This window comes from Anas platyrhynchos, chromosome 2, assembly GCF_047663525.1.
Source record: "Anas platyrhynchos isolate ZD024472 breed Pekin duck chromosome 2, IASCAAS_PekinDuck_T2T, whole genome shotgun sequence".
Classification (NCBI taxonomy): Eukaryota; Metazoa; Chordata; class Aves; order Anseriformes; family Anatidae; genus Anas; species Anas platyrhynchos.
In genome coordinates this window covers 116497526-116520373 of record NC_092588.1, presented here as the reverse complement: position 1 = coordinate 116520373, position 22848 = coordinate 116497526, and the positions used below count along the sequence as shown (strand labels likewise).

Genomic DNA, 22848 nt, shown 5'->3' with positions numbered 1-22848 from the left:
CAAACTACCTGGATGCAAGGTGTGCCACGCTTGGGCATGGGTGGGCTTTAGGCAATTCCTGGAACATAGCAGCATTGTATTTATTTACAAAACATTCCCATGGGCTATCCCTCAGTCTTTACCAGAAATTGGTGTTACAAGCTGCACACGTAGGATTGGCAGGCGTCTGGTCCACACCATCCATACTAAGGCAATATAATGTGGAGGTAAGTGTTGAAGTAGTCCTCCTTTTGGCTGCTTCTAGGCCCATATTTCTTCATAGAAGCTTACTTAGACAGTGTTGACTGTTGGCAACCCAAGTATGAGGAGGCCAAAGAGCACTATTTTAGTAAATTTGATACTTTTCCCTTTTCCAAATGCCATAACTAATTTTTCATAGAAATTAGAATGCTCTCAAAGACTTCTTTTTTTTTCTAATATATATATTTTTTCCCCTCTCTCTACAGTTCTTTGCCTTCGTGGTTACCTCCTGCTATGCTGGAAATACATATTTTAGCTTTATATCTTGGCGATCAAGAACTTTGCAGTAAATACTTCGTTAAAGTGAATTCTGTAGTATGAACTACCTTGAGGATTGTACTCATTTGATGAAAGCTTGGACGAGGGATCGGATCTTTTCGAACATTTCTGTTAGAACTGGCAATATATTTTAACTGAGATTAAAATGGGTATTTATAATACAATATCATATTTAGTGACACCTAACATTGACATTGTACTGTATAATAAAATTTCATACTTCTTTTAAAATTAACATGGTATTTTTCTAGACATTGTGTAGATCTTATGACTAAACCTTTAATAAACTTTGCTGAAATGATGTGCCAATTTTGTAAATTTAACTTTTTAAATGTGACAGTTGTATTTTGATACTGAATGCTACAAATCAACACTGAGGTTGATATTGTCTAGTTACTATGTATAAAAAGTGGCATTGTGCAGAAGAAAAACCCTAAAAACTTTAAAAATAAATAAATAAATGACCCAACTTTGCATGTTTTGTAACCTGGGAGTACGGGTTTGTTTTTTATCTCTTTTTCAGTGGAAAGTATATGCTACTTGGAATTCCAATGATGCTGTCAGTTTACATATTTTAATAACCTCTTTTAGTCATGAGATTGGTTCTGGAACCTATTAATGTAGGTCTGAAGCTTGCTGGAGGAGTGGTGCGTCTGAAACACATTATCTCAACAGGTTTCTCAAATCCAGCAGGCTCCAAGGCATAAGTCTAGACAACAGGCCTGTAATGCTCAGTGTTTAACCTACTGAACACCTACTAAAGGTATAATTTTTGTTTCTCTGAGAACTGTTTCTTTTTGTTCCTTTTTTTTTTTTTTTTTCTCTCCTCAGATTAGGCCAGTAATCTGTCCTAAATAAAATCTGGGTATCAAAATCTTATTAAATGATACAAAGATGAAATCCCTAGAAGAATTGTCAAGACACTAGTGGATTTACTCCCTCCTTCCCTCTTTATTGGCGTCATTCGTGAGTTGTTAGTTTAACAAATGAAGTTTTTAATTTGACTCACATTTAAATATCTTTGAGTCAAACAGAAGTATGATGGAAGATTATGACTTTCAAGACAAATACCTTTGAAAATGACTTTCAAATAGAAATTACCTACGGAATCTTTTCCAGGAATTATGTGAAGAGAAAGATTGTGATTACTTTGTGATATTATTTCAAGTTTCATGTAAAACTACCGGTAAATCCCTTATTCCTGCATTAAGAGGATTTGGACTCTTCTGGTCTTCGAAGACGTTGTTGAACTAATATATTTGGTAGTAGAGAAATCTTGCAGCTTCAAAGAAGCATTTCTCCCTGTGAGTAAATGGTGTGTGCTTACTTACGTGCATGCCCTGCAGCTAGGGAGATTTATCAGCTGCCAGCTAATTCTATTCTCAATCCCCTTGGTTTGTTCTTGATTATCTATCGGAGTCACAGGATTTCAATATAAGGGAAGCCAAGATATTATTTAAATACCTATATTTGTCTGCAGTTGCATCTGGCCTGCGTAACAAAGGTCAGGCTGTCTGCTGCTTGCTAATATTATCCCATCCTGAGAATGAAGAAGGGCTACCAACTATGCATTTTATCTGCACAGATAAAATGTGTCATTAAAATCCCATATGCTCTTTCCCATTGCTGGAAAAGAATCAAAGGCATAAAATGATACAAATGTCACCTGATTAAATGTGACTAGAAATATAGCCAAAATTAAAATCTCCTGAGTGATTTCCCAGCTGTGAAAATGCTTGAGTAGTAATAGAAATTCTTTCTTGCATGATATTTGACATACATATCTAAGTTCAAAGAACATGACTGTGTTTGCATGAATGTTTCATGACCTTGTGGTAACTGTGATGGGTGATCCAACACCATAACCCAAACAACATTTGTGGATAGAGGTAGCAAGAGGGAGAAGAGCTACAAGGGAGTAATATGTTTCACCCAGTTTACCAAAAAACTGTGTGTTAGAAAACAGCCACTATATGTCAGAGTAAACCCATTAATGAAGGTTACAACCACAATATTGCCAGCCAGGGAATGCTCCTGGCAAAATGTCTACCTCATCTATGAGTCTTCAGCCCTGATCCTCAAGGGAAGACGTGCAGAATGTCTTCCAAAGGCAAGTCTGGGAATTAAATTTTTAAATCTGCCGAGTTAAAAAAAAAGATAAATACATACTAGGCACAAATTTATTGTGTTTGGCCTTGCTTTGTTTCCCAAACCATAACTTATCTGCCTTGTTCTTTCCATTTGAAAAGATAACCATCTTACTTCCCATGCTATTTCTCAATTTTCTCATTTCCCATGTCTTCCCCAGCTACCAAGTGATTGTTTTTCAAGTGATCTGCATGTCTAGTTAAAATTGGGTACAATACAAGCTGAGAATTACTTCTGAAGGTTTCTGCTTCTATTTCAGGCCTGAAAAAAGGCAAAAGCATCCGAAAGGTCATGGGTTTCTTCCAGATGTGTTAGTCTTAAATAGTGACTTGCCAACTATGACCTGTGCTTCTGCATATTCTAATGTTGATAAGGAAGATAACCTAGCTGTGGTTTATCATGTAACAAGAGTTGTATGGCTGTAGACATTTGTTTTGGTGTGTAAGATAGAAGCCTTAGTTAAAAGTAAGCTGGGAAGTGATGAAATCCTTAGCAAAATTCTTGAGAATTATAATCAAAACTGGAAATTCAGTGGTGTTTTAGACTTGAGTCTGTGACAGTGGTTTATGGAAAATGCCATATCTTTGAGTAGAAAATATGACTATTATTCTACATGCATTCGTGTAAAGGTATTTCTGTTTCACTGGGCTAAACTCAGATCAGCAGGGTCCCAGTCATATACATACTTTCATGAGAAATTAAGAACTAGCTGAATCAGCAGGCAAGAAAAATATATTTCTTAATAGGAAGTACAGAAATTACCAGAGCCTTCCTCCACAGAGCCTGCAAGGAAACCATAAATGTGGAACAGTATGGAAAATATAAAAAGCTGTTAAAAAATTGCTTTCTCATCATTTTCCTCGTGTAGATTGGTAATGTTGCAGCTTTGATATCTAATGAAATGGGCTACAAATTGGTGGGAGAGGTAATATCTTTTATTGCAACTACTAGATAGAAACCAAAACCTCTGCTGAGCTGTTGCCTACACCCACAAACCCCGTCTTGCTTGTGTAAATGCCTTATGCTAGACCCTGTATCTGTGTTGAAGATCACCTGAACTTTCCTGTCCACTCCTAAGACAATCTTAGTTGCTCAAGGACCTGTTAATTACTAAATATGAACAGAACACACATCCTAACTTCAGAACAAAGCGTATGATGGGGTTACTGCACTACCGAGTGTAGAAGCTCCGTGTGCCCAGCTCAGAGGCCTCCTCTCACCCTGCTTATCAGAAAGCAAAACAAGCTATTTTTAAACCCTAGGAAACATATAGCTTCCTTCACTGAGCGCTGTTTGCAACTCTGCATGATTTCACCCAAAGCGTGGCGCCGGGGCGTTCTGCCAGTTTTGCCTGCCGTGCCCCATTTAGTGCTAATAATGTTTGGGACAAATCGGACGGCTTATGGCTTCTGTGGTGCTTTGGTGGGGTTTCTGTGGAGATTTGGTGCTTCGTTGTGGAGATTTGGTGCGAGAGCACGCTCCGTGAGGGAAGATGTCCCCTCAGCGGACACCTCAGCCAAGCCACCACAGTCCGAGGGGGACCGAGCCGGCTCCTCCTTCACCCCATATCCCTCCAAACCCTCCCTCGGCCCTCTCCCCACCCCAGCCGGCCGGGCGGGGAGGCTCGGCGCTCCGCCCTGCCCCTCAGCGGCCCCTCGGCGCCGCCCAGCCCCGCCGCCTCCGTGCCGGCGGTGGCGGGCCGGTGGGCGCTGAGGGGAGCGGGGCCGGCAGCCATGTCGCACGGGGCGCGGGTCATCCGCACCGGTGTCAGCAGCGCAGGGCCGGCGTCCACATCGCCTCCCGCCGCTTCTTCCAGCGCCTCAGCGAGCTCGGACGGGGAGCTGGTGGACGGCGCCTATTTCCGCTCGTGTGCCGGCATGCTGAAGGTGGCCCAGATGGTACGAAGGCAGGGACGGGTTGGGGGGGGGGGGGGAAGTCGTCGTGCCTCGGCTTGTGGCGAGGTTTTGTGGGGAAGGGGCTGGAAGAGGTGCTGGGCTCGAAGGGGTGGGCACCGCCGCTGGGACTGACAGCAATCTGGGAGAAGTATGGCTGGAAAGCAGAAATTGAAAGGAGATGGAGCTTCGCGCCATCCAGGTGTGGAGAGGGCTAAGGGATGGGGCAGCTCCTTCTCCCTGCTGGGGCGCGCACTTCGTGTTAGTCCCTGAGGTGATTTGCCTGCTGGATCCCATTGCTGGCACTGGGTAACGATGGGCACCTCACGGAGGTGTATGAACAGTTACCTGCCGTGTTCTCTTCGCTTGGGTTGTTCCCAAACCACCGTGAGGATCTGCGGTATCTTTCCAGGGGCCAACGTGGCACGCTGTCGAGCACGAATGCCATGCTGAGCACAAATCCACACTGCAAGTGAACCTACAGCTAAAACTTGTGCTTTGCTGATTAACTAAAAGGCCATTTTTCATTTCACTTTCACCACTTTGGGAAGAACAGTGCCTTTTACGGACTAGAAATACCGAGTCCTCTCTGAGATCCACCCTGCTGCTGCTGCACTTCACCGTTCCTCCTAAAGCTAGCACAGGCACGCATATTTCTGCTGAAGTTTCAGGTTTGGCACACATGCAAAGCGTGTGTGTATGCTTTACATACTCTACATATTTTTATGTAATGTATGTAAATGTATGTAATAATGCAACACTTACTTTATATCAGGTACTATTTTATCAATGCTGTTCTGTATCAACTTCATCAGAATTTAAGCTGGTGATTTTCTGTGGTGGCCTTAAAAGTTAAAATACCATAAACAAGTTCCCATGAGCAGCTTTACCCTCTTACATTTTTCTGCTTTCCAGCTCGCTTGTAAATAACATCACTAGAAATTAGTTCAGATATCCAAGGGACTTTGGGCAGATGAAACACTTCTGATGTGATATCATGATAATGTCTTACTCTCAAGCAATTTACTAAGAAAACTAAATATTTGTGCTGCGGTGTGTAGAAATAGGCTAGTTTTAGGTGACCTCCTGCACCCAGTAAGACACTTTCGTAACATTTTATCTAAAATTTATCTCTTCTCAGAGATTTCTATATCCATGGATGTAGTTCTCCTAGTGAAAAGTGTTTGCAGTATCTGTGTTTGAAAAGAATTCTCTACGGTAAATCTCAAAACATTCCTGGATTAGTGTTAAGGCGTCTGGTAGGACTGTAGTCTTATTAGGAAGGAGAACCATTATGCTGACTGAGGACGAAGATAAGGTCTTTTGGGACAGACATAAAACACGCTTCGTAGCGTACTGGGCTTCTGAATGGCTGTGGCTCTGAAGCGGGAACACTGCAGTTTCTATTTTCTCTTTCTTCCTCAATCCCTTCTACCAAGAAATAACTATGAAAGAGAACAGGAAAGAAACATTAGGATTTCATCATTTATAGTAGTGCTAAGGGCTGTTTGCAGTACCTGTAAGCCAAAAAGTTAACATATATAATTTGATTGTATGGGTATGTGCATGACATTATCTTAATAGATGTCATCAACACACCAGGGAAATTATACCAAGGAAATAAAAGATAATGGCACGGGTTTTCTTCTGCAAAAAAGATCTTAACACAAGGCCTAAAACTCAGCAATCTTTGACAAGTTGAAGAGATTGAAAAATAGTGTGCCACCTGTGTGTTTTACATGGCAAGAAGGCAGTCGGAAAGCTGCTTTTCATGCATGAGTATTACTAATAACATTAGTAATAAGTAGGAGCTCCGTTTTTCAAATGCAGTCTGAATTGCTGCTGTGGTTTTAACAGGAGGTTATGAAGTTATCTTCAACATCTACCAGACTTCAGCTGCTGTAACTTGAACGCAGCTCGATGGTACTGCTGGCACGTTTTGTAGTGAGACTTTCTTGGTAACTATCTTACTCTGCTTTTGGCAGACCTCAGATGAAGGGTGGAAGTCTTTTGAGGTTTCCTGTGCCCTTAAACACGGCGCTATGCATGTGTTGTCACCGAGGTGGCTCGGGTGGCATCGTTCGTAGATTGAAGCAGGTCGGTGTCGGCTGGCTTCCTGGCGGAGCCCTCGTGGGCCTTTTGTGTCTTTCCAGCTGAAGTCTGGAGGATGGCACAGACACAGCGTTGGGCTAGGTCCTGCTATCAGTGCACATTTGCCAGTGGAGGCTGCAGAGGTGTAACACCACCTTAAGCAGCTACCCAGTGGGAATGGCCGTGGCTGCGTCACCTTTCCAAAGTGTCTGATGCAGCCATGTGCAAGAGCACGGCCGGGACAGTCTGAGGAGAGAAAAGTGGGTGAGTGAGAGCTCTTGGGTCCAAGAAGAGCCAGCACAGCACAGCATGTGCTTGTGTTGGTCTCTGACTTCTCAAACCATTCTCAGACTGCTCCTTGCTTCTGGACCCTGAGAGGAGCAGAGGAGGCCAGTAGCCTGTGCCTTTCTGGCCCCTCCTGCAAGGAAGGAGCTTGTTCCTGGAATAACGCTGTTGTTACGGAGCAGGCAGTGGTTCTGGCGTGGTGAGCCCAGCCTCAGGATGCAGAGTGCTTTAAGCTAAGAGCCTTGCCTGTTCTTCCAGCTCAGTATGAATCAGGAAAGAGTAGTTTCACCAGACAAAAAAAGAAAAGAAATCTCAAGACTGGGGAAGAAAATGACAAACATTGCAAGGTAAAAAAGAATAAACCCAATCAAAGTTGACTTAATGAAATCATTTCAACTTGTTAAAAATGCTAAGGCAATAATAGTTGAAGCTTTTCTGCTGAGTATATGTTTTATTTCCAAAGTGTGTCTCGACAAAAGCAATTATATACTTGATATTGTAGTGGCCAACAAGGCATCTCTAATTCTGAGCGGCTTTCAAGTTTGCTGAAACTTCCCTGGATTATTCGTATGCAGACATACAGTTAATAATGGTGTTCAAGAGAATATTAATACATCTAACTCTGAAAGATAAAAAGTGTTGGTAGTTAGCTTGTTAAAACCAAGATCAACTTCTCAATGTGTTGGATGACATCAGCCAAATTTATTGGAGAGCTACATTCATAAAATGTTAAAATATGAAAAGAAAGCACAATCTGCTAGTGGAATTAAGAAATTCCTAATCAAAACCATTGATACAGGACGAGGAAATGCACAAAAGCAGAAGCTGCTTAGAATGATCTGAGAGCCTCTCAATCCTTCGACTTGTTCTTGAGCCTGAAACATCTTTTGTCTACGGAGCTGATTGAAGTATATCACCTAATTCTCTGCAGCAGTGTGCTGGGGATGTATAATAATGGCAATAATGCTGTTCAGTCAGAAGAGAGGGATTCTGGTGATATGAAGAGAAGAAATTAGAATAAGCAGTAAGAAATTGGACATTTTTTTTAGCAGCAAAGTTACTGTTTTCAGGAAAGGCCAGAACTATATCTTGTAGGTGCTAATTGCTAGAAGCCCCAGTGAAGAGACCTTGCTTGGCATGCTGGCCGGAGAGAAGGAATTTGTCTAAATCGTAGGTGTCTCCAAAGTAAGTGAGAGCATTTGAGGGAGGAATGCCCGAGCCTACTAATTAAACCCAATCGGTCTGGGAAGCCTTGTTATTTCCACTCTGAGATCGCTGAAACCGGCTGACTTGCCTGGTTGTGTTTTTTCCATGCCTCTGCTCTGGGTGGCCGTTTGAAATTTTCTGCCCAGGTATTTGCGTACGAGCTGGGAGCAAACAGTGAGCTCCCTGTGTGCTGCCGAAGCAGTGCCTGGTGGTAGGCTGACAGGGTTTTATTTCATGGGACAGAACTTCACAGGCAGCCCCTGTGTGAGGAATTTTCCCTTTCTGCCTCACCGCAGTGCTGCAAAGATGCAGAGTACACCAAGCCAGGGACCTGGGGTAGCTTCATTGCAACTCTCCTTCACTTTTTTCTTTCTCTAGGAGTTTTTAGGGAACAGTGCAGCCACAGAGACTATTGTCAGCAAGAGCAAGTGCCTGGGATATAATGGCAGGAGCTACATGAGCCTGAATTGGTTCCACGTGCTTCAAACCACAAGCTAAGAATTTAGTCCTTTTCCTTTCTTTTTTTTTCTTTTTCCTTTTTTTTTTTTTCTCTTTTCCTTTTGTTACAGGGAGGTTTAATTACCAGGTTATGGTCTGTTTACTTTCTTTTTTTTTTTCAGCAAAAAATGATATTAGTGATTTTTCTCGATTTTAAACTCCTCCAGAAGGCTAAAAAATCAGCTCCAGTCCATTTCGTAGAAAGGCAATGCGGTTACTGTTAGGAAATCTGTGTTCCAAAGGTGTCAGTGACTGATTTGTATCCCAGAGGAGGCTTCCCAAGAGCACAGAGTGGGAGCTCCCATCCATTAGGATTCCTTGCGAAATCTTCATTAGGAACTTTATTGCACGCAGTCCTCTTGGTACAGACATGACTGAACAAGGGTGAGCAGGCGCAGCTTCTGAAACAATAACAACAACAATAACAAAAAATAACAGGAAATGAAGCCTAGAAGTTTACCACATCACCTGAGCCCTGTTCAGCACGCTTGAAAGAGCGGAGTGAAGTATTGGCAGCAGTTTCCTGACATGTACGTTTAACAGGAAGCTAGATTTGCAGTAGCAATTAAAATCTTAATCAGGTATACGCGGTGTCCTGGAGTGTTAGATGTGAAAAGCGGATTCTTACTGCTGTTGCTTTGCTTTATGAAGTGCAAGGGGGTTTTATCTGCTCTCTTGGGAGGCAGCGTCCCTTTGTGGACATCCGCCTCTCCAGCCACAGAGAGCAGGAACCAGTGGAGCAGATCTTCCTCGAGTACTGTGTTCAGTATTGGGCCCCTCGCTACAAGAAGGACATGGAGGTGGTCGAGAGAGTCCAGAGAAGGGCGACGAAGCTGGTGAGGGGTCTGGAGAACAAGTCCTACGAGGAGCAGCTGAGGGAGCTGGGCTTGTTCAGCCTGGAGAAGAGGAGGCTCAGGGGCGACCTCAGAGGCTCAGTGAGGGCAGCGTTCCTGGCCACGTGAATGTCAGGTAACAGCCCTGCATTACCTGGGCAAGGTGGTATCGTCCCCAAAAGCCAGACAGCGTTCAGCCACTATGAGTAAGTGTTTCCTCTGCTCCCTCCCAGGGGAGTCCTTGCGAGGCACTCACTCGGCCCTGCGGCTCGTTGCCTCCTTCGTGCTCTCGTCACGTCGTGTGCGCCGTGGGCTGGCCCTCCTGTTTTGTGGTCAGGGGTAAATATACGGCAGCCAGAAATTGCTGCTTTCGGTACACAGAGACGAAACTTCAAAATTGCCGTGATTTTCTTTCCCCCACCTGGTACCCTTCTTTTTTGCATAACTCGGGTTCTTAAGGTGATTACAAGATCGAGAAGCTGCTTCAAGAGAAATTTACTTGGAATGTTCTTGGTAATGGTGTGGTGTGGTGTTTTTTTTTTTTTTTCCAATGCTGTTTCTGAGAAACATCAAGAAACAAGCGTTCACAGCTGGGAGAAAAATGTGCTCTTAACCTGAGATGACCAGCAGGCACTGCAGAACTACAGAAGGACCCAGCATACATTCCTGCAAGTCTGTAATCACACCCACCCTGGGACTGGAAGGCCACTTGAAGAAGTCTCTCATCTACAAGGCAAAAACACGATCCCACACAATCCCCACACACTCCAGTGGTGGGGTTTTTCCTGATTAAACAATTAGGATGTGCCAACACATCTAACAATGTGGACTTCAGAGAGGTAAACAGCCCTCCTCTCACCTGAGGAGCCTGTAGCTTACGGCTTCATTGCCACGGCAAACAAAGCCTTTGCTGAGCTGACAGCTACAGACTTTTCAACTGCTGTCTGTGCGATTGCCAGATGTCAGCATGGCGTTCTCTGGGGCAGGGAGAAGAGCTCACAGGTGTTAACTGCAGGAGATGGGAATCAGCCAAGCAATAAATGCCTCAAACAACAGCAGGTCGTGTTGTCAGCAGCATTGGCGAGGGCAGGGGCCGAACAGCTTGCTTGCTGAGGGCTAGGAGGCACGGAGGCTTTCCTGAGCGGTTTGCAGGGTGCTCTTTGTTTCAGCTTTCAGGAAAATGAGGAAAATGTTTCAGCTTTTCAGGAAAAGGACCTCTTTTGATAGATCCGCGGGGAGTTTGTTGCCACGAGGTCCTGGCTTTGTGTTACACCTTCCCATCGGGTTTAGAGTAGGTGTGTGCTGCTGGATATGCATCAAAAGGGAAACTTTGTGGTTTGTCGTGTGGAGTTTGTGGGTTTTTTTCACACTGTGTGCCTCGGGCTTCGAGCAGCCAGCCTGTCTGAGCCAGGCTTGGCTGGGCAGCCAGCGTGGGCTCCTGCTCTGTAGGTGGTGCTGCCATGCATCGGTGCTGTAGCCGCCTTCAGACAGCTGTGACCTTTATGTGCAAGAGCTCTGTAGCTCACAAGTCAGGATCAAGCTCCTCTATCGTGTCTTACTTATGGTATAGGACTTCAAACAACTCAGTATATGCTGCGTATGGCTCAGAGAACTGGTTTCAGAGGTGCCTTGCTCCTCCACTGTTAATAGATGGGCAAGCTGTGAGCTCACGAAGTGCAGAGCTCTTCTGGCTTCGTCCCGAAGGGGACCTTTGGGCTTTGTCTTCCTCCCAGCGCCGTGTGCTGGCGGAGCAGGCAGCTTGGAGGATTGCTGCAGGGAGCTGGCTGAGCTGGCAGAGGTGGGATCGACGCCTTGCTCACAATGGGACGTGCACAATCACCACCTAACTGCAGCTGGCTGTCACAAAGATTTGCCCTTTTGGTAATCGTGGCTGACATCCTGCAACCAGGGCTCATTAATAACATCATTGACACGCTGCTTCTGCGATTACCCCGCGTCCTCTTCTACCACCGAGGCCTCTTCCTGAACAGATAGATAACTTTTTGGTAGATAAAGAATGCCACTTGCTTGTCCTTTATCTGAGTCTTAGAGGGTCTGAACAAGATTATTTTGCCTTCTTCTCACCCTCCCACTGTTTTTATCTTCAATAAATAGCCCGTGGATGGCAGCGCACAAAAGAAGGTGCTTATCAGAGGTCAGGCAGCCTCCGTATTTTTGCAAACCAGCCAGACAAGAAGGAAATCTGCCCAGACACAGGGGCTGAGAGATCGCTGCGCGACCAAAGACTGACTGCTTCACAGAGCCATGCACTCGAGGGCTGCTGATTTCATCCGTCATTAGTGAAGTTTTAAGTGGGCTGGGTTCTTTATCTCCTTTTTCTCTTGTTAGCGGGGGTTCGGCTGTTCCAGCCACGTTTCCAGCACCACTTTTTTGGAGAAAGAAAATCTCGATTGCAGCATCGGCCAGCTTTGTTGCTTAAATTAGTTGAACCAGTCTTGCATGAATTACGCTTGTAACCTTGGCCCGAGCTCCGCTTGTCTTTCTGTTTTGGGAAGCTGCTCAAAAAAAAAGCGTTTGATTCTGTCCAGAAATACGTAATGAATAATAAAGGTGTTGCTTCACCGCCTTGAGGTGTAACTTCTGGAAATGCACGGTGACAGTACAGCTGCAGTCAGTGACATTTCTGCTCTGTGTGGGACACCTAAACAGGGCCTGGTTATCCTGCCTGGCACGCGTAGAATGGAAAATTCCACTTAGTATCTTGGCTGGTGTCACAAGCTGGAAACTTTGACTTTCTTTTTTCATTCAAATAAAAGAAGCATTTAGCTCTTATTATGTTGTTTTTTTAAAAATGCTGTAATAAAACTTCAAGTGAGTCACTGCTGTCCCTTGCTCCAGATCTGTAGACAGACAGCTGTTATACATTTGCTCACACTAGAATTTGGGTAAATGTTAAGAGAGTGGAAATATGGTAGTTTTTATCAGTTTCATGGATAATAATAAGGGTCCTCCTGTTCTTAGATTCAGGAGGAGGGAGGATTGAAGTAGTACAGTGGTTCATTAGTACATTGTTGAAGCTCTCCTTTCAATTTTGTTCACAGCATCCAAGAAAAAAATGCTGTTTCTGTCTTCTAGAGGGTTAAATTGTCAAGAAGGATGGACAGGAACATCACTTTCCCGTGTTTCAGATGCTGCCAACTGCAAGCTGGAGACTGGTAAACCAGAGCTGCTGCCTGCAGTGTTTGTACAGGCCTCGTACCACGCCAAACCCTGTCCCATGACACTTTTCCCCTAACAGTGCTCTGAGATGATTCCCTGTTTGCCTCTCCACCTGCTTTTTAAATGGTGCTTTGGCTAGTGGGCATCCGAGGCTTGTATTTCCATGGGTACCTCGGGTGGCCGTGCCACCCAGAAAGAGCATCCTTGTGTCCCCCTCTCCCAGCTGCTTGTGCCGCTCCCTCTGGCACCATTGTTCTTACATGGGCGCCGCTGCTGCACTAATTATAGAACAGACAGCAGCTGGAAAAATAACTCACACAGGGAAGGATACGCAGATGGACAGACAGAATCAGTCTGTTGCTCTGTCAGTTCCCCGATTCCCTTCAACCCCGTAATACTTTGTGCAGTTTTTGACTTATTTTTTGGCAGTTTTGGCTTAAATGCATCAAGCCGAACCTCTCTGCTGGAAATATTTTGTTATGCAATTGCAGCGCGTGGCCTGATGCAAGGCAGCAGGGAGGACAGCTGGAATACATTAAGAGTGGGAATTGTTGTTCGTTCTCATGTGAATGGGGAAATCAGGATGCTGGGTACGTGGAGGCTTCCTATCTTCCTAGGAAGTTTTGCTTCCTATCTACCTCATCTTTCTTCCCTGCAGTTTAGCTGGCACTTCACATCTTACTTTCTCTCTATATATATTAAAAAAAACACTATTTTTCATAGCTAAAGGTCACACAGTAGGACAGCAGGCTCAGCCTATCGGTGCAGGATACACCCTTGGGATTTGCAAGATCCACGGTCCCATCCCTTCTGCAGTGAAGGCTTTTAACACTCCCCCTGGTGCTGCTGCAGCAGCTGAAGTGCCAGGCAGGGAGAGCCACCTGCAGCAGGTTGACTCCAGCACCCACCCTGGCTCTCGCACTCCCCTCTCCTGTAGGGTTGGGAAATAAATAGAAGCAAGGCAAGAGGCCTCATGGATTGAGGTAATGACAGTTTTATAAGAGAAGCAGGCACTGTGCGTGCAAGCAAAGCAAAAAGAGGGGTTCATTCACTGCTTCCCATCGCTGGACACCCAGGAGCTTCAGGCTCTCAGCACTCCTGAGGGGTGCTTGCTTGGTCACAGTCGCTAATGGGATTGTGAAAGAGCAGCTGGTACAGGCCGGTGATAATTTGGGGGAAGGAACAGTCAGGAATGGTTAAGGGATGAGTAGTGGCCTCACAGGTTATGTTTCCAGTCGGAAAACAGGAGTTTACTTGGGATGTCTTCTGGATGTTCGGGTTTTTTGCAACGCGTGATATCAGTCTACTGTAAGTAAGTAAGTGATAGTAAGTAAAATGGCAACTAACCAACCCAAAAGCAACCCCCGAAAGACCAGCCTTTTCCTACTCTTGTTCTGTGATGCTCTGCTTGATTACTTTAGGGCCATTCCCACAGATTTTTACATTCGTCTGCTACATCAGTGGTCAGTTGGTGGGATTTTTGCCTCATTTCACATGTCTGAGGTGTTCTGAAGGTGCAGAGCTTTAGCACAAGTCTTTACTGGGATGTGAAGGAATGGCACAAAGCTGGGCCGGGGGAGGTTGAGGAAGAATTTCTTAACATGAAGGTGGTCAAACACTAGGACTGACATTCAACTCCTCCCATCTGTCAGTGTGTGTGTGTGGAAATGTCTTTAACACTCAGAGCATCAGGCTTTCCTTCGTAGCCTCTTGTTGTCAATAGTGGAGATCGAGGTGGATTTATATTTGTGCAGGTAGCTGGTCTGAAGAAAATTTAGTCCTCTCCAAATGTTACAAAATAATTAAGCATTGGTAATAAAATCAGAGCCTTATTTATTACGTCCATTAAAGCAGGACAGTAGAAAAGGACTGTATAAAGCACTCGCCCAGATTTATTCTTGGGTTATAAAATCGTTCTGTGGTCAGATAAACTACAGCCTCCTACCACCGGATCAGAAAATGCTCAGAGGTGCCAGCCAGCATATAGGGAGAGATGTGAAGGGCACAGCCTTTCGTACATTATGGTTCCCTCAGGGCACTGGGGAGGAAAGCAGTATCTGTAAGCTCTTCATTTCTGCCTGCCCTTTCCTTGCAGCAGGTGATTTGAGCTTGCAGGGTCGGTCTAGGTTCTTCTGTCTTTGCTGATACATTCCAGCACCTTTTTTTTATTATTATTATTTATTTGTGCAGGGGACTTGAGCCTATTAATCCTGAGATGCAATCTCTTCCTAATACAAAGGCGTGACTTCTCTCCTTCCCTTTCTGTTGATTTTTCCAGCAGTGGAAGGATGACTTCCTTGAAGTCCTGCTACACATTTTCCTTGTTTTTTACTGAGCGTAACGAATGGCCGATGGACTTTAGGTGCTCGTTACTCCATTCTTCGACAGGGACAAGAATAATCTGGGAGAAAAACAGAGCACATTTTTAAAGAATAACAGTATCGCTGGGAAACACTTCAAGCAGCGTTTTATAGCACGAGGAGAGAGAATTTATGACTCTTGTCCAGTCCTTCCCTCTCCTCTCTTCTCCTGCCAGAGGGATGCAGGAGGAAGGTGTGGGCATCCTTAGAGGTGATCCTTCCCCTCTGCTGAGCACCGGTGAGGCCACCCCTGGAGTGCTGTGTCCAGTTCTGGGCTCCCCAGTACAAGAGACACCTGGAGCTACTGCAAGAGTCCAGCACAGGGCCATGAAGGTGATTAAAGGACTGCAGCATCCTTCACGTGGGGAGAGGCTGAGAGAGATGGAGCTGCTCAGCCTGGAGGAGAGGCGGGTCAGGGGTTCTCATCGATGTGTGAAAGCTGGTTCAAATCAGGGTGGTGTTTAGGCTTGGGAACTTTTGTCAGTGCTATTCAAGAGCCAGCATTTTCCACAGGCACATTGCTGAGGAGATGACTGACTTGTCTCCAGCTCAAAATAGAGAAGGGAATGTGGGCTCTTCCTATCTCTCTGTTGCAGTGTCTGTTCTCTCTGGAAAGGTGTTGAGTGCCTCCTGGCAGTTGCTGACTGCCTTCAGCTCACGTTGGCTTCACTGAGAGAGAGCTGCTGAAATATCCCAGTGTTCCTAAACATTCCTCATGGCTTACTTCAAATATCTGCTCCAGCAGAAAGTCAACTTTAAGCTGATCAACTTCAGTGAAACAGGGTAAATATGGAACTTAATTTAAACCCCAGAACTGCCCCTTGGAGTTGACTGATGCATATGCTCTTTGTGTTGCTTTTCAGAAACCAGAAAGCACTTAAATCCTAGTCTCCTGCAGCGTGTCCCTCACCCCTTGTGGACTGCAGGTCTGGAGCCTGGTTCCATTTTGTGGAAAGCCCCGAAATTTTCCAACGAGACTTAGCATCAGTTGACCTGTGCTTCTGGTCTGGCTGGCTGTGGGGCACAGCCTGCAGCTTTCACAACCGGTGAAATACGATATTGAAATGGAATTGGCAATGCCCTGATTTTTTTTTTTTGTGCCTCAATTTTTTATTTCCAAGATGTATTAACCTGTTGCCCCGCACACATATACATAAAGAACATTCATAACACTTGATCATTTTATTACTTTGCCATTCATTTTTCTCTCTGTCCCCTTATATATTTATGTCTGTGCCACAACCTGAATTCTGATGGATGTTTAACTGTATCTCAGACGGTTGCATATTAATCTTTTCATTGCTCAATTCCAAGTCTTCTGGGAACAGGAGTTACACGAAAAAATAGATACAGTCATTGCCTGCTCTATCATCATATATTCCTGGTATAGCATCATAAACTCTGCTATCTGGTGGTGGAACTTCGATATTTGTCACTTTTAAAAGAGAGAGAATATTCTGTGGCTCTGTTTGCTGCACTTGCTGCTATTCTTTTTGATGATTGAGTTTTAAACTCTGAATGTACCCGTTAGCCACGTAGGCAATATTGTGAGGTGAGCGTGGAATAGCTTTATCTAAAGTTGATGATCTCCTCCCGTTTGGGCCTGTCCTGTGAAGTAGCATTAGGTGCCTCTGAGCAGAGGACCAACCCTCTCTAGAACACGTGGGCCAGTCTTGTGTCATGAAATTTATGCCAGGAAAGGAAATATTTGAGAGAAATACCTCTTGCCCCACAGTGATTTCTTCCTGCCTGTGGAGGGATGCTGAGGGACACTTGAAAGCAGCAAAGGGAGAATCTTTGCCAATTGTTTTTGGGAAGTACAGTTGGAGTGGAGAGCCTGGTTGCTCAAATCCAAGCTTCCACCTTGTTCTTGGGAGCTGAACAGCTTCTTCACAGGTCGTTTGGTACCTTGGATCTTCTTACTTTGGAGGAACATAACACCTCAGGTGAATTTTCTGATCTTGTTGTTAGATGGCTCACATTCGTCTTTCTGCTTGTTCTGAAATTTTTAGACTTTCTGTCTAAAGGAAGTAAAAAAAAACACTTTTGTGCTTCACCTTCAGAAGTTGAAAGAACCAGCTCTGTTAAAGCAAGGCTCCCCAGTGCTTCTTGTTATTTGGCTGGTGGTTGTACTTCAAGGCCTCCGTCCTTCTTATCCTTTGTACACGGTACAAAAGCTGCTAAAGGTAATGGTTCAAGCGTGAAATGAGCCAGTAGGCCGATCTAACGTTTCTCTGAATAGCTTTTTTCTTGATTTTCAGTGTAATTGAAGCTGATAACTGGTTGTTGTGAGAGCACCTGAATCAGGGAGGCCTACCAGTACACGACAGGGACTGGAGTCAGGGTGGTAAGGAGAAGAAGACAAAGGCTGCTCATGAAAATAGATAGGGCAAAGCTCCATTAAAATGATCTCAGAATTGAAGAACTTGGCCAAAAGTCTTTAAACAGTGGAGAGCATTGCTTTGGTGTCTTCTAAGAAACGTAACGTCTCAGAAACCTCCACCGTGCACAAAATACAGGACTTTGTGCATTTAGGAGTAGCCAGTGGCCAAGCTGTGAGACCTGGACTGAGGGGCAGAGAGCAGGCGTGGTGCAGGCAGGGTTACGTGCTTGGGAAGGGGAGCACACCTGGGAAGAAAGGAACTGGAGGGTGAGTATGTTTAGCCTGTCCACTTCCAACTGAGCAGGTGAAGTTCAAAGATGAAGCAGGAAGAATCTGAGCTATGTTGTTTGGGTGCTGAGTGGTTTGCTTTTTTCCTTTTAATCTAGTTAAATTACACTGCTAATGGATGCAGCTTAGGTTAGGGGGTTGAAAGCTGGTTGTGCACAGAAGTATGGTGCAGTAGTGAAGAGCAGGCTTCCTCAGAAAGTTTTTTCATGTCGTGGAGAAACTCTTAAAGTGTGAATCATGACTGCTCCTGGCTGAGCCTGGATGAGCTGAAAATTACAATGGCTGAAAACACTCATTGCCGAAGTCTGTAATAACAAAATATTTGGGTATAACCTGGGTAGATTTATTTTTATCACCCAGTTTATCTGGGTTGGTGCAACCTGCAAGATCAGTAAAATAAACGAGTAGCTTTAGATTAAAAAAATAAAGAGATCTCTTGTCCTTCTGTCAGCTGTAGACTTGCAAAGTTGTACATTAATGTGTTGTGGTTTCATGTAACCCTGTTAGCATATCAAAGCTTTTCAATGACGGTGTTCGGTATGGGGTGAATTAATCAGTTCCTCCAAAGTTTGTATTATTTCTTGTGGTACAACTTTGCAGCCTGCTAATACTCCTCCTGCGTAGGTGGTAGAAAAGGAAGGGTGAAAATTGGGTTCATTTGGAGCCCAGCCCTACGATTTGGTGTGAGAAATCTCACAAAATAGAAGTAAAGGTATGTGTTTGTGGGTTCATTTTTACAGCATTTGGTGATTTTGACTGTACTGAGCAATCCACACCCTCCGGAAAGTCCACGCGGTTTAGGTCCTTCAGCTGCTGCTGCAACTCCTGGCTGTCAGTGCCTCTGCTCTATCTGAGGCCTCTTGTTTTGTACACAGAGACTTCTTCAGGTTGGATTCTTCAGGCTGAGATTGCTGCCTTCCTTCTAGCAGCTGGCTCTCTTCCCACTCTTAGTGGTTGCTTTAGTGGATTTAACTGCAAATTTTAAAACATTATTTTCGTGCTTGTTACTTTGTCCTCCATTTCGCTGGGACCATGCAGTTGACTTTGGATGTTTGTCTTCTGTTTCTAAATGACGTTTTGGTGTGTTTGAAACCATCTTCACTCTAAAAACCATCTTCATCAGCCACTCTAAAAACCTTTAACGTGCTTTTTGTCTTTCAGATCTCGCTGCTGGTCGCATTCATCAGCATAAACAATTCTCAGTGGACGAATTACAGTGCATACAGCTACTTCCAGATTGTCGCCATGTGCGACTTGGTTATGGTTTTGTTCTTCTACATCATCCACATTTTCAGAATCTACAGGATGCTCACTTGTGTCAGCTGGCCCCTTGCGGTAAGTCTGTAAGGCAGTCTGCGTGCCTTGCTTCTCTTGTGGGTCGATGTCTAGATTATACAGTCTGTTTTCTTGTGCTGTCACACGTCGATAGGCTCTCTTTCATGGACAAGTCCTTTAGCTGCTTTTGGTGTTAGTATGCAGTTCAGCAGACATTGTAATTCTTTTAGCTGGCCTGGATTGGCTCCTGCTCTCCTTTACACAGATAGAAATCCAGATTTCCTCCAGGGAAGGCAATGGTGTGATTCTGAGACAATTGAAAAGAAGTCTCAGCAGGTGGGCCCTAACTCAGGTCATTTATAGTAGCTACGTGGCTGTTAGAGAACCAAATCATTGCATTAAAATGGATGTGCTACATCCTGTCCCAAAATAAAGTCTGTGTGTGCTATTTAAGTCAAATTTGACTCTTTTTGGTAGGGTTGGAGGTAATTTTAAATAATAGCAAAGAATGGGAGCCTCAGACTGATTGCCGTAGCCTGGCCATTCCTAGGATATCCTGCAGGAAGTTTCTGCCTCATTCCCCTGTTTCCCCTGCACATCCATCTCTCCTGTCCTAGCAGAGGACTAACGAGCAGCACAGAAAATGAGAGACCTGAACTTCCTCGGCAGCTTTGATCAGGTCAGCTAGCAGAAGAGTCCTGAGTCCTGGTGTGGGATCACAGGTTTTAATAAGGTCTTACAAACATCTCTCGGATGCATAGTGGCGTGTTAGTCCCACAGCAAAAGAACTGATGGGGTGGAAAATGCCAACCAGGAGAGATGTAGAGCACATTTTGAAATTCAATAAGCAGTTGGATGGCTTTTAATAGAAACTACAGTAAGTAATTTACAGATCTGAGATAACAGTTTATCCAGCCAGCCACTTCTAACCAGAGAGAAAAAAAAATATTTTTAATTGAATAATGTGGTTAGACTTGCAACACTTCTTAAAAATGCATGCCTCCATTATCTGTCTCCAGAAAGCACTTCTGTCTTTATCTAGAGGCAGTACAAATTCCAAGATAAATACAAATGAAAGAAGCTGCTAAGTGACAGTTTTGCCAAGCACCACTTGCTGTGTGCACTGCTGTCACAGAACCCTGCCATTTGGATCTTTGCATTCCCTGCTTTTTGGTTTTGTTGCGTTTGTTCATTCCAAAATGTGCCAGTCACCAGTGAGTTTAAGGCACTGCAGACTGTGGCTGCTCAGCCCCAGATAGGTTTAACAGGATGGGATGCTTATACATTGCTGCTCTTTTCCAACCACTTTCCTTTTCAGTCGAATATTTAAGTACCTTTAGAACCGAATAGGAAGGCCTGTAAGAGACTTGGGGAAACTAGGATTGGTGTTTGGCTGAGTTTCCTGGCAGGATCTCTTCATTGCAGGGCTGTGACTTGCAATCAGTAAAGTCGAAGTGGTTCGAGAGGTTGCTCTGCACTGACACCTTTTAAAGCTGGAAAGCATTTCTCCAGAGGGGCACTCTTCCAGTCCTGCCAGGGGTTGGTTCTCCGTGTAATTTAGCCTTTGACAATTCATTTACACCTTGGCTCCATCTGTTGGGCCCTTCAATAGTAGTGGCCAGTGTACACTGCTTTACTGGGCGTCTCTGAGGAGGCAATGGCATGCCTGATGCATTGCAAACTAGCCAGAGGAGCCTCCTAGCAGAAATACTTTATTCTAGCAGGTGGTATGATATGACAGACTATTTCTCTTCTGGGATTTCCTTGAAAATCTATACTCTCTCCTTGTGTTTGAGAAGGAATCGCCCCTCTCCCTACACATGGCATTTGCTTGGCTCAGGCTGGTAACACAGTGCAAGTAGAGTGAGCAGAAATCCCTCCTGCCCACCCCAAATGGAACAACCCCTGTATGGTGCAGACACCCATATCACTTTGCGAGGATTGAAAGTCCACATCCACAGATGACTCCAGTTTACAGCATGGCAAAATTAACTCCTGGAGTGATACTTGACACATGAGAGAAAATCTTAAGTACAGTGCCTCAGTGCTTTCTCAGGAAAAAACACCTGCTTCATCATGTGTTACTTACATGTACTTTGTTAGTAAGCTGCAGCCACCCTTACAGACTTGGACTGATTTTCTGGAACCTGATATTGCTTATGAATGTCTGTACAGCTGTGCTTTTTGTGGGTTCCCTTCTGTTTCTAGTCGAGGTTGATGAAAGTTGTTAGTGAACTAGCTGACTTTCCGATGAGAAGTAGAAGCGTTTGCATTTCCTCTGCCTTCATTGCCATGTCATGTATGTAGACTAGAGAAGTGCCCCCTCAAAACTTCTTCCTTCCTCCAGAACTGTCTCTTTGAGTAATTTGACACAATAAAGGTAAATGTTTCACCCTCAGTAGTGTACCATAGTGAGCTGAAGGGACTGGATCCTTACCCAGTAAGTAGATCTTATTCCAGTGACACTAGCAGACCTGCAGCTTGCCCCTCCCTTTTGAACAGAAGGTCAGGTATGGCACACTGCCTGACAACTCATAAGTTGTTTTTTTGTCTCTCTTTCTTTCTTTTTGAAACTTTTTTTTTTTCCTTTTGACTGTTTTTTTTTTCCCCTCTGGCCTCGAGTAACCTCTGCCAACTTGTTTTGATTCTGGTGCATGTAGAAATACTTTCCTGTTAAGTTTCCCTACTGAAGCAACCTGTGCTTGTCTTTACAGGAGTTTCTTCATTATTTAATTGGTACCATTCTGCTCCTCATTGCATCCATCGTAGCAGCATCGAAGAGTTACAATGTGACTGGCCTTGTGGCTGGAGCGGTAAGTCTGTTTATTAGTCTAGACACTTTTTCATTGCAATGTATATTAACTAGGGCATTAGAAATCTCTTGTTTGTCACTTTGTTTTCTTATTGACTTGCCTTGCTGGTGTCTCAGTTGGTATACTGCCTTCTAGCTGATTTCATTGGATGTTCTGGAATGTAATGCCAGCAAAGACTCCAGCGTTAACACATAGGGACAAACGTGTAGAAGAATTAAGACAATGCAGGTTTCCCAAATGTCTGTTGGAGCAACTGGAAGCACTTCACCCTAGTCTTTTGCCTCCTCCTGCCCAGGTTCAAGATAATTTCTTCTGAGCTAAAACTGACTGTAGTCTCAGGCCTCCTCAGTGGAAGATGCACTCTGTCTCTGTTGGCTGTGTTGGCAAGGGGGCTTTTAGAAGCATGACTTTTGCCTGTGGGCAACAGTATTTTCACAGCAACAGGACTTAAATTACAACCCCACCAGAATAAATTGCTTTCAGGAACTTGGTTCTGGTGATGTTGTATAGATGAAAATGGACTAGAAGACTTGCCTGAGTTGTTTATTTGGCAGATGGCAGAGAAAGACTTGTTTGAGTGGGGTTTGCCAAAATAATAGGAATTGGAAGTGTTAGAAAAGTATTTTCTGTGTTGCAGAATCCTAATGAGAAGTCTGGCAGGTGAGACACTGTTGCTGTCCAGCTTTTTCTCTCCCATGTATATGATTCTCAGTGTATCTTCCAGACATTGTTTTGTCAAAGCATAAGCTGCTATTATGCTATGGATTATTATTTTTTATTATTGTCATTAAGCATATTGGCAGATTGGAGGAAAACGTAACTCCTTTTGGTCTGTTAACATCATAAAATATGTAGGTGAATATACAAGAGTCCATACATTCATGGAATGTGTGTCATCTAGTGGTAAATATTTGTGGTTTGTTTGTTTTTCTTCCCAGACTTTTGGATTCCTAGCTACAATCCTTTGTGTTTTAAGCATCTGGTCATCCTACAAGGTTTCTTGCATTACCCAGTCAACAAGTAAGTATCATGCTTAGTGCCTGCCAGAATGCTTCCCAAAATGAATATTTATATCTT

The 22848-nt window shown here is 44.3% G+C and overlaps 2 protein-coding genes across 4 annotated transcripts in view; both read left to right on the top strand.

The window, feature by feature from the left end:
* The window catches only part of CMTM8 (CKLF like MARVEL transmembrane domain containing 8), a 32980-nt gene extending 31975 nt beyond the window's left edge, over positions 1 to 1005 (top strand). The window contains exon 4 of the mRNA XM_072033445.1: positions 447 to 1005. Within this exon, the coding sequence (XP_071889546.1) occupies positions 447 to 530 (84 nt within the window). The 3' untranslated portion in view covers positions 531 to 1005. The remainder of the gene's footprint in view (positions 1 to 446) is intronic.
* A 3295-nt stretch (positions 1006 to 4300) lies between these two features.
* Positions 4301 to 22848, top strand: part of CMTM7 (CKLF like MARVEL transmembrane domain containing 7) — a 30329-nt gene continuing 11781 nt past the window's right edge. For all 3 annotated transcript variants that reach the window (XM_072033443.1, XM_072033444.1, XM_027451103.3), the window contains exons 1-4: positions 4301 to 4565; positions 18845 to 19018; positions 21673 to 21771; positions 22710 to 22791. In XM_072033443.1, the coding sequence (XP_071889544.1) occupies positions 4401 to 4565; positions 18845 to 19018; positions 21673 to 21771; positions 22710 to 22791 (520 nt within the window). In that variant the 5' untranslated portion in view covers positions 4301 to 4400. The remainder of the gene's footprint in view (positions 4566 to 18844; positions 19019 to 21672; positions 21772 to 22709; positions 22792 to 22848) is intronic.